Source organism: Galeopterus variegatus, unplaced genomic scaffold (genome assembly GCF_000696425.1).
Source record: "Galeopterus variegatus unplaced genomic scaffold, G_variegatus-3.0.2 Scaffold596, whole genome shotgun sequence".
Lineage (NCBI taxonomy): Eukaryota > Metazoa > Chordata > Mammalia > Dermoptera > Cynocephalidae > Galeopterus > Galeopterus variegatus.
This window is the reverse complement of record NW_007726707.1, coordinates 224,217-236,104: the sequence shown is the minus strand read 5'-3', so window position 1 is coordinate 236,104 and position 11,888 is coordinate 224,217. Positions and strand designations below refer to the sequence as shown.

At 39.0% G+C, this 11,888-nt stretch overlaps 1 protein-coding gene across 1 annotated transcript in view; it reads left to right on the top strand.

The window, feature by feature from the left end:
* Positions 1-11,888, top strand: part of LNP1 (leukemia NUP98 fusion partner 1) — a 46,837-nt gene that overhangs the window by 23,343 nt on the left and 11,606 nt on the right. Inside the window, exons 2-3 of the mRNA XM_008570352.1 lie at positions 7,685-7,838; positions 9,423-9,617. Coding sequence (XP_008568574.1) covers positions 9,462-9,617 — 156 coding nt within the window. The 5' untranslated portion in view covers positions 7,685-7,838; positions 9,423-9,461. The remainder of the gene's footprint in view (positions 1-7,684; positions 7,839-9,422; positions 9,618-11,888) is intronic.

Sequence of the window (11,888 nt, the reverse complement as noted above, 5' to 3'; positions counted from 1 at the left end):
AGGGTTGCAATCCCGTTACCGGTCAGTAAAAAAGACAAAAAATAAATAAATAAAAATAAAATAAATAAATAAATATTTCATTTTCTTTGGAGCAATTATAAATGGTGTTGTGTTTTACATTTTGATTTGCAAATGTTCATTGTTATTATGTAGAAAGCAATTAATTTTTTGTGTGGTGATTTTCTATCTTGTGACCTTGCTGAACTCACTTATAGGTTCCAGGAGTGTTTTTGTAGATTTTTTGGGGGGTTTATACATAGAAAACCATTATTTGAAAACAGAGAAAGTTTTATTCTTTTTCACAATCTTTATGTCTTCACACTCTTCCCCCAATTTTTCTTTCCTTATTGTACTTGCTAGAACTTCTAGTACTATGTAAAATTAGAGTGGTAAGAGTGGACATTCTTGCCTTACTCCTGATCTGAGGGGGAAAGCTCTCAGTCTTTCACAATTAAGTATAACATGCACTGGTCACTTAAAAATAACATATTTTCTTGATCACAAAAGCAACACATGATTATTTACAGAATTTAGAAAATTGAAAAAAAAATTGTCTGAAATCCTATGATTCATAGTTGACATCTGGGATCATACTAATAAACTATATGTATTAGTCAGGGTTTTCCAGAGAAACAGAACCAATAGGATATATATATATATATATATATATATATATATATATATAGAGAGAGAGAGAGAGAGAGAGAGAGAGAGAGAGAGAGAGAGAGAGAGAGAGGAGAGAGAGAGAGATTTAAAGGAATTTGTTCATGTGATTATGAAGGCTGGCAAGCCTAAATTCTGCAGGGTGGGCCAACAGGCTGGAGACCCAGGAAGAGGTGATGTTGCAGTTGAAGTCCAAAGGCAGTCTGCTGGCAGAATTCCCTCTTGCTTGCTTGGGGGAGGTCCATCTTTACTGTATTCAGGCCACTAACTGACTGGATGGCTCATTCACATTATGGAGGGTAGTCTACTTATAGTTCACTGATTGAAATGTAAATCTCAAAAGCAAAACAAAACAAAACAAAAATACCTTCATAGAAACATCCAGAGTAATATTTAAGCAAATATCTAGGCTCCATAAACCATCATCCTATATTATATTTTTCACCATGTAATGTTCTATTCTGAGAAGTTCCCTGTGTCATTAAATCCTATGATTTTTGATGAATGCATAGAATTCCATTGTTTGAGTATATCGTAATTTATTAGCCTGATCTCCAGTTATTTTACTTTTAAGATGTTTCCACATGTTTGCTATTTTAAATAATGTTATGATGAACAAACACTTTTTGTATATGCCTTTTATTATCTACTTATGAAATATACTCAAAAGGTCAAAGGGTATGAATGAATATTTTCTAAAGCTTTTAGGTACATCTTGCCATACAGGAGTCCCTCCTTATCCATGGTTTTGCTTTCTGCAGTTTCAATTACACTCAATCTACCATGGTCCAAACATATTAAATGGAAAATTACAGATATAAAAAATTCATAATTTTTAAATTGTATACCTTCTAAGTAGTATGTTGAAATCTGGGGGCCGTCCTGGTCTGTCCTGCCTGAGACTTGAATCATCCCTTTGTCCAGCATCTCCATGCTGTAGATACTACCCACCCATCAGTCACCCACCCATTAGTCACTTAGTAGCCATCTTGGTTATCAGATCGACTGTCATGGTATAGCTGTGCTTGTTTTCAAGTAACCCCTAAGAAATAGGAAATACTACAACAACAAAGGCCATGGCAGTGAGGGAATTAAAAAACAAAGAGAAAGTCATCTTTTCATCATTGCTTAGTCTCCTGAAGCAGCAAATGTGAAAGAGGGCACTGAAAAGCCATTAATTTTTATCCCAAATGGGGATCATTTTCCTTGTGATGTCTGGTTGCTTTGTGAGAACACATACACCATAGCTTCCTACCCTCTGAAAGACAGTAGTTCCTCTTACATTAAGCATGATAAGAAAACACACACTCAGACTCTCTAGAAAACTGCTGCTGTCCCAGCCACTTGACAACTCTTGGGTAGATTGAGTGGGGTTAAAAGGGCAGCTCCCTTCAGTCCTGTGCAACTCCTCAAGGCAGGTATCGAGGGTCGCTGTTAAGGAAAGCAGGTGGCTGGGCTCCAGTGGTGGGACAGGAACTCCTGTTGGACCAGGGCTTCCAAGACAGGCTGGAAGAGCAGTTCTCCTCGTGCTGAGGCTTGACACCTGCTGCTGCTACTCCAGGTTTGTTATAAGAACCTTAGCCCAAGCTAAGTGGACCCATCTTCCCCTCATGTTTTTAAAGAAGTGGACTCAACTAGAAAGAAATAGAGCTGGAAGTCTAATTTTCTATAATGTAGACCAAATTCTTTTTCTTTCTGGGGTAAATTTATATTTTTTTGCTTTGGGAGAATTTTTGGTCGAAGTTTTGAAAAGTTCACTTTCCTTCCTGTGTTGGGGGTCCCCAAGGCCACCCTTAGGTTCAGTGACTCATTAAAAGTACTCACTGGGCTCAGCATGTAGTTATGGCTAAAATTTACTACAGTGAAAAGATACAAAGCAAAATCAGCAAAGAGAAAAGGTGCATGGGCAAAGTCTGGAGGACACCTGGCTCAAGCTTCAAAGAGATCTCTCCCAGTGGAGTCACACAAGACATGCTTAATTCTTTTAGCAATGAGTTGTGACAACATGTGCAAGGGAGGCTCATTATCCAAGGTTTTTACCGGGCGCTGTCCATGTAGGCACATTCTGCCTATTAGGTACCAAAATTCCAATCTCACAGAAGAAAATCAGTTGTTCAGTATGAGCCACATTGCTTGCACAGTTTAGGCCACTCTTGTAATTTAGGGAAGGTTTTATATCACTTCAGGAAGTGTTTACCAGCTGAGTTCCCAGAAACCAGCCAAGGGCTGACCTTGCAAGCAGGCCTTTCTAAGGATAGGTGGTTTTAGGCCTGCAATATTAGGCCTTTTCTGTACAGTCTGTCCCCTTGGCCAGGCATTTTATAGCAAAATTATTATCAGTAGAACTCATGATGCAGGGTGAAATCAACCTGCAGTATTGACTTCACCTGAAATCCAGGGGTCCTGGATTTAGCCAATTAAAACAAATCCCATTAACTATAAATGTCAGTCTTAGGAAGCCAAATGGCTTTCTCTTTAATTTTTTGTATTAACCTTTTCCAGCCTAGCTCAAGGCATCAACTCAAGCACAGCACAACACTGGCTGGTAATTTTAAGCTGACCTGCAGTGCCTTCCAGGACTGAGGCAGTCCATGACAGTCAAGGTACACATGCAAGAAGTACAATTCCAGATAGCATTCTTGGAAACAAAGAGTTTGCAATTTTTTTTTCTTCTTTGGAAGCTGGATGATATGGGGATCTGAACCCTTGACCTTGGTGTTAAACACCATACTCTAACCAACTGAGATAACTGGCCAGCCCAAGTTTGCAGTTGTTAAGTCATGCCATTGAGGACGTACATTAGTCAGACAATGCAGGTAAACAGGGCCCCCAGAGTGGATTCCCACTGTGGAATCTTCTGCCCTAGGATTCCCCATCCAGTCCAAATAATTCAGTTGAGTCTTTGGTTTTAGAAAGACTGCCTAAGGGCAGTCAATTTTCATCAGTTTTGCTTGTTTATGATGTGAGTTCATTTGCCTCATGAGTGTAGATAACATCTTAAGATATTCTTGGAAAATGTAGGAGCTGAGGCCACCCCCTGCTGTCTCAGAGTCAGTGCTTGTTAGGTGTGATCATAAGCTCAGCAGTTTGAATTCAATACCTCGCAGCATCTTGGAAAGACAACACTGATGTTCAGGAGCAGTTCTGAAAAACAGCAGTTATGAAAACCAGCAGTTATGAAAAACAGATCTTTAATGCCCTCCTTCCCCTGAATATTCACAGGTGCTGGGCTTTTGTTACTTCTCTTTTCTCACATGACAAAATCAGTGTGACTCATTCAGAAATCATAACTTTACATTTTTCCCAATCATTTTTAATTCTCATCTAGACTTTTTATCAGGAAGGGTTGGGTGCAAGATGCACAAGAGAATTTACATAGAAAATCATTTTTTATGTAACTTAACCAGAAAATCACATCATGTTCAGAAATTGGTTAGTGCAAAATTCTGAATTTTCAAAAATTTTCAGAATCTTTTTATGTAACACCCATCCCTTTTGTCCTGATCATTTATTCAGTAAGCAACCTAGAAAAGATCAATCTGTCTGGGGCCAGCTGCGTTTAGTAATCAAACTGCCTGACTAAGGAGAGAGGTGAGTGAGGAGAGTCAGGGTACAAATTTCAGATAATCTGGAAAGCTGAACACGAGTTAACATCAGTGAGACATCCCTGAGAAGGGGATTGAGAGTCCCATCTGTCCTGAATGGATGGAGAGTCCCTACTCCCCATGATGTGTTCTCCTCCAACTTGTGGCTTTTGACAGGAAACACAAGTTCGATTTCTTGTGATCAATCATTTCTGGTGCATTTAGTTCCATCAGCATCTTGGTTTCAAATGGTCCCATCATAGAACAAGCCCTTTTTCATGGGTATCTGCAAGTGACCCATGTGGCCCAGCCAGCCTTCATGATGTATTAATAATTAAGGCCTCACAGAGGGGTATTGTATATAAACCTGCAGTAGTCCCAGAGTTTGAATTCTGAGTACATTGAGCATATGCTTGCTTCCAGAGTTTGGAAAAGTCCATCACAATATCAGGTTTCAGCTTAGCCTCAGATTCAGGCAGCTAGGACCTGTGAATTCAGGATTCCAAAGACGCCAGCAACTTTTCTTCTTTAACAGCAGCAAAGTAGAGGCTAGAGGCCTAAACTGATGTGTTCCAAGTCCAAGTGACAAGCACAGATTTTTGAAGCCCTTTTTACATCATCAGGTTTACAGTCCAAATTGACCCACTCAAAAATAAGCAAATTCGGGCCTGCCCATGGCTCACTTGGGAAAGTGTGGTACCGACAACACCAAGTCAAGAGTTAAGATCCGGTCATCTTTATAAAAAATAATAATAATAAGCAAAGTAGGTTGGAAAATCATTGGTCTCTAAGAGGCAGACATCTGATTTTAGAAGAACTTATTAGCAAACTAAAAACTACTTTTTAAAACTCGAAAAGTATATTTTCCAGTGGAGATTATTTCTCCTGTGTTGTCTACCTTTTCCCATAGGCTTCAACAGGCAAAAACCGTAGCAAAAATCATCAGTTATAGAGCTTTTAATACTCAAATACTCAAAGAGTTTAAATTTTAAGTCATCCACCAGCAGCAAAAAGCAAGGAAGTTCATGTTCTACTAACATATTTTATGGGGCAGCTTTCCCTGATTAGGATAAACCCCCTAGCATTTATGAAATTACAAGCATAAAATATTTTACAATATTATCACCACAAAATAAAAGGCATTTAAAACAATCTCTCTCAGCCTGGCAGTTTAGCTCAGCTGGTTAGAGTACAGCATTATAACATCAAGGACAAGGGTTTGGAACCCTGTACCAGCCAGCTGCCAAAAAAAAAAAAATGTTTAAAAAAATTCTCTCTCTCTCTCTCTCTCCATTGCAAGTTTACTCAAACTCCTGGTAGTAAATTCAGCATTTACATATTTAAAATTACAGTTGCTGAGAGATTCTCAGCTGGAATGCAAGGGACTGATGTACCCATGAATAGAGTGTTATTTTCTCCCTACCCTTTGTTTCTAATTTATCTAAAGCCTTGTTCCAGCCCTTGGAACTGACTTAATCATTTTCCCTCCCACTTGGAGGAGAGAGCAATACAAACTTAACATTTTTGGCCTATCCAAAATTTGGGGGAGGAATGTTTGGGTCCTTTCTCCTCTCACCTGGAGAAGAGAGCAAAACCCAAAGGCATCCCCCAGGCTGTACTTTTTTTTTTTTTTTTCATCCCTTCATTTTAGTTATCAAGGCCAAAAACAGCCAGGAAATTCAATGAACCAATTCCCCTGAGGTTGGATTCATCATTTTCAAATTCTATAAGTAACTTTTACCTCTCACAATAGACATCATCTTAGCTGATGTTTCATACTATGGATGACTAGGTAGCCTCTTGTGGCATTAAAGGTTACTCATCATGTTCCCTTTTTCCTTCCTCTTCCCAATCACTACTTTAGCCATAATTTAGTGAGTTGGTGTTGTTTTAGGAAATCCCACTTCTGACACCAATGTTCACCCCCAGTTTGGGGATTTTCTAGAACTCAGCATATAGTTGTACTCATGGATAAGATTTTTTACATTAAAAGGATACAAAGCAAAATTGGAAAAGACATATGAGGTAAAGTCTGGAGGAAACTAGGCACAAGCTTCTAAAACTCCTGTTCCAATGAAGCCCACAGGATGTGTTTAATTCCTCCAGCAATGATTTGTGACATGTGTAAGTGTTGTCTACCTGCTCATTAGAGACTTAGTGTCCAGGGCTTTTACTGAGTGCTAGTTATAGGCACACTGCTATGAATCAAATGTTTGTGTCCCCCCACCCCCAAATTTATATGTTGAGGCCTAACCCCCACTGTGATGGCATTTGTATATGGGGTCTTTGGGAAGTAAATAGGTCATAAGGGTGGAGCTCTAATATTGGATTAGTGCCTATGGGGGTTAATTTTATGTGTCAACCTGATTGGCCAGGGGATGTCCCAATTAAACATTATTTCTGATGTCTCTGTGAGGGTATTTTAGGATGAAATTAGCATTTGAATTGGTGAACTCAGAAATTATATTGCTCTCCTCAATGTGGGTGGACATCACCAATTCTTTAAGGACCTGAATAAAACAAAAGTTAGAAGAAGGAGAAATTTGCCCATTTTTTCCTGCCTTACTGCTTGCACTGGGACATATCATCTTATCTTCTCCTTCTCTTGACTGGGATTTACACCATTGGCTCCCCTAGTTTTGGACTCAGACCAAATTATACCACTGGCTTTCTTGGCTCTAAATATCTTTCTCTGTCTTTGTCTTATGCTCTCTGTCTCTATCTCCTACTGTTCTCTTTCTCTGGATAACTCTGACTAATACAGTGCCCTTATAAAAAGAGACATGAGAGACATGATCTCTCTCTTAGTCATGTGAAGATATGGTAAGAAGATGGTTGTCTACATGCCAGGAAACAGGTTCTCACCAGACACTGCTTCTGCCAGTGCCTTGATCTTGGGCTTCCCAGCCTCCAGAACTGTGAGAAATAAATATTTGTTGTTTAAGCCACTCAATATTTTTGTTCAACAACTTGAACTATTAAGACACAATCTCTGCCTAGCACATGTCAAAATTCCAGACTCGCAGAAAGAAAGCAGGTGTTCAAAATAAACTACATTCTGTGTACAGTTTAGGCATAGTGAGCCACTCTTCATTAAGACAAAGTTTTATATCATTGTAGGTAACTATTTGCCAGCCAAGTTCCCAGATGCCAACCACAGGCTAACCTTGCAAGCAGGCCTTTGTAAAGGTAAACAGCCTCAGGCCTACCATATTACCTTTTTTTTTCCTGTCCATTTGCCAAAACCTAAATTAATTGGTTCTGTCTGTAAGACATTAAGGGAATGGTTCAGAACTCCAAGAGATAGACATCACTCAAAAAGATTCTAAAATAAAGTTCCATTTGTTTTCCTCAAAATACTTTAATGTAATAATTAGGTATTATCTGCTCTGGTTTCTCCATCCCCTGCCAATAGGATTTATTTATTTTTATTTCAGAAATTGGAAGAAAAGACATTCCTGTCTTAGGAGGAATAGAAAAGAAGAGGTTTATTAGTAGTCAAATTTCATAGATGGATCTGGTCCTGCTTCCCCAAGAGAAGTTATCTGATTTCTTTATTTGGCAGAGACAACCAACAGTAATGACATACAGGTACAGCTTTTCCTTTCTCATCTGGGTCATTGAAAAGCAGGCTTCCTCCATTCGCTAATAAAAATATTACAAAGTAGCAAACATGCATTTCTCATGACTTACAGCAAGAAATAAAAATGTTGCAAATCATTTTATGCTTTGGTTACTTTTTCTTAGTAATATATAAATTGTGATACTATGCTCTACAAACATTGGTCATAATTATTAAGCCTATATTTTTGCAGCACAAGGAAGGATTTTCATATGGCAAATGAACAGGAATCCTGTTCGAAAATGCAAGATTTCTCAAAGGTCTCTTGGAATACTGGCAGAATAGTGGAAAGATCCTGGACTTTGTTATTCTATTCCTTACTTTAAACTTGGCTTTGCTGCTTAGTATTAATCTCACCTTCAGCAAGGAACGATCTATTTGAGTCTCAATTTCCTCATCTATAAAATGTGATACAAATTTGCCAGTCACAGTGTTGTTATAATGCAAATAGCATATGTTGAAATACTTGGCTCCATACCTGACACGGAGTAGGGGCTCCATAAATGTAATATTCTCATTTTTAAAAAATGCCCACTAAATGATAGGGACTATAATGTTCATAGAAGCTTTATTTATAACAGCCCCAACTGGAAACAACCCAAATGACGGTCCAAAATGACCATCAGCAGTAAACTGAGTTAAAAAATTGTGAGATTTCATACGATGCAATACTGCACAGCATGAACTACTGTTACTGCAAACGTATGGATGAATCTCACCGACAATGTTGAATGACACAAAACAATACTGTATAATGCCATTAAAAGAAAGTTCAAACACAGGCAAAATTAATCTATGATGACAGAGGTCAGAAGTGGTAATCTTTTGAAGGGAGCATGGATTGGAAGGGGAATAGAGGGAGCCTGTTAGGGTGCTAGAATGTTCTATGTCTTCACCTGCATGGTGGTGGTAACACGGGTATACATATGTAAAAATTCAAGCTGTGCACTTATGATTTGTGCATTTTATATGTACATGCACATTATTTACAATTGTACACACACACAAAACTGCTCCCTTTGCCCCAGGAGCTGGATTTTATATCAATATCAATTAAATTTATTAGGAGAGTCCCTAGCTCTAGATATGACATGTCAACAGCTGGCCACTTTTCAAGCTGCAGTCAGTCTGTCCCTTGTGTGTGACCCTGTTTAAGAGCTGGCCTGGAGCTGACAGGCATATTATGAGGGTCATGCTCCATCATCATTGACAGCTGGAGATGCCATCACATGCCATTGTCAGCAAAGCACAGGGAAAACCAGGCAGTGGACTGTGCTTCCAACCCTTAGGCTGCCAGGCACAAGTCCCAGCAATGGAAGGATTAAAAAGCCTGTCAATTTAAAAAGACAAGGGGGAGGGGAATGTGGGCTGCACAACTTATAAATAGACATTGCCCAAGGCTGCCTGATGATGAAGTGGTTGTTTAGTAAATCTTTCTTCTTTAAGGATGCCATTATCAGAGACCATTTAAAAACACAGTTTCATTTTGTCTTTTGGGGAAGATCCTGGGTTTCATCAAGTCAGCCCTGTTGGGTGGTATTTTCCTCTGTCAGATTTAAGGACAGACCTTCAATATTTTGAATTGCCTTGACATGGAGCACAAAGATGATGATGATGATGATGTATCTTTTGCCAAATGGATGAGCAGCTTCTGGGGTCACAGCTGGAGAGAGGAGGATGAGAGAGGACTCCGGGAACACCACCGACGACAAGATGCCAGTTACAGGAAAACCTCCCTGCCCTGCCCAGTGAGTTATTACCACAGAATGAGGGGAAAACTGGAGTAGGGGAGGGAAGGGTTCTCTTAGAGAATTTTTTTGAAGAGTCTTTTTGTTTAAAACCTTTTTTTATACCCACAAAAATCCCTTTTATCATTTTACCTTGCCCTTCAATGAGCCTGATTTTTATCTATTAAGTAATGCTTTCTTTATTTTTAGTAATCTAAGATATCTTCAAGTGCTATTCAGAGCTCCTGATAAGCCTGGGATAATGCCACTGAATGATAGAATTCAAGACAAAAAAAGAAACTTTGTGTTATAGATAGTGTGGCAGCATTGTGGATATATGTGTGATTTCCATTAGTCTTTGAAGATTGCTCCACTATTTGGTAAACCTCTAAGGAATTGGTGATTCTGCACAACAGATCATAACCTTTGATAAATTTGATGTACTTTTTCTTCTGTTTCCCATTTGGTTTCCTGAAGGGAGAAGGAGCCAACCTTCTCTTGCCCTCAGCCCTGTTATCCCATGTTTAGGCAGAGCACCAGGTGTCTGGAGAGCAAGAAGGTAGCAGGAAAGCTCCCAAGGAGCTCTGGGGAATGGGTGGGCCTGACCAGGAGTGGACTTGGTGGCAGGTACGGGCAGCAGTTCTCTCTGCTCAACTGTGGTGCTAGAAGGCTCCACAGTAAACACATATGTTCTCTGCTTTACAGTTATACAGCAATAAGCTGTGATTTACTGTTTATCATGACAGCCCATTGGAGCCACAGCAAATAGGAAAACAAAGGAAGAAACATGATTTACAAACAGAGTTTCTGGAATAAACTTTAACATCTGTCAGGCTTTTAAAACTGATAAAATCCACCCTATTTGGATAAATCACTTTTAGGTTGCAGTGTTGTTTGCTTTAAACCATTGGGGAATAGCAGAATTTGTTAGGTATAACATTTAAAAATGATGTCTACATGACATCTTTTTCTGCTTGTCCTTGCTTTGGGCATTTGCTTGAATTAACTGTTTAGATTCTCTGAGTCAACAATAAATTCTATGATCATCAAACTAACATGCAGAAAGCATGTGTTTGTGTAGGGAAACAAAACCTAAATAAAAATTACCATCTGATGAATAGAGTAGAGAAAGTATAAGCATGGAACAGATTGGAGGACCCGGAGGCAATATAGGCAGAGTCCTGGAAAATCGTCAGGGAGTCTAATTCTTCTTATTTACATAGTGCTGTATATTTGTAAAGTGAGTCTATATTTGAATACTTAACTTTTCCTATCTCTAAAATGGGCTCAAATTTTCCTTACTTTAGAGATATGAGAATAATTAAATTTTCAATTTTTGAGTTTTGTTTTAAGCTCAGTGAAAATAACTTACAAAGAACAGCTTAATTTTGTCCTTATCTTTTTTCTTATGTCCCAACTGCTCCATCCTAAGTCCCTTCCCTCTCTCAACCTATTAGTAATTTATATTGATCAATATTACATGCATAAGAAAAGAGCTTTCTCCTTCTTACCTATTTTGAATGTGGTTTCTCATAGGCCTTTATCAGCCTCATGATTCACGCAAAACCATAGTGATGGAGCATTAAGTCATTTAACATATTTACTGCACACCTACTATGTTTCAGTCATTGTGCAAGGCACAATAGAATTACAGGGTAAAAGAAGACATACATGGTCCCCATGTTTGTGGAACTTTCAGTATTGTGGAAAATACAAATTTGGCAGAAAGAATGAGGTATGACAAGGGGTTGAACTTAAGTCACTTTCACAGAACAATACTTTTTGTCCAGACTTATAATCTGTGATTTCTGGTTGATAGTGAATAAAGAAATCTTATTTTTTGTTCCTTTGCTCTTAGTGAAAAAAAAAATAATGAAGTAGTATGAAGTCTTTCTTGTTATTGAACTGATGTGCCTTCTCTATCATCACATGAATTCAAAACTGAAGTAAAACAGTTTCCATATCATTTATTTATTCTGCTCATTTGAAGTGCATTTTTAATGCTTTAGTCTATATCAGCTTTCTATTCATCATCTCCTTCAGCTTAACATGATTTTCTTAACATCTTTCTACATAGTCTAGGCCAAGTGGAAGGAAGAATTGTGCTAAATGAAAGATCTCTTTGGGCCGGCCCGGTGGCGCACTGGAGAGTGCGCCGCTTGGGAGTGTGGCGGCGCTCCCGCCGAGGGTTCGGATCCCATGTGGAGACTGGTTCCCGCTCACTGGCTGAGCGCGGTGCGGGCGCAACACCGAGGGTTACGATCCCGCTGCCGGGCCCCGGGCTGGGGGCGG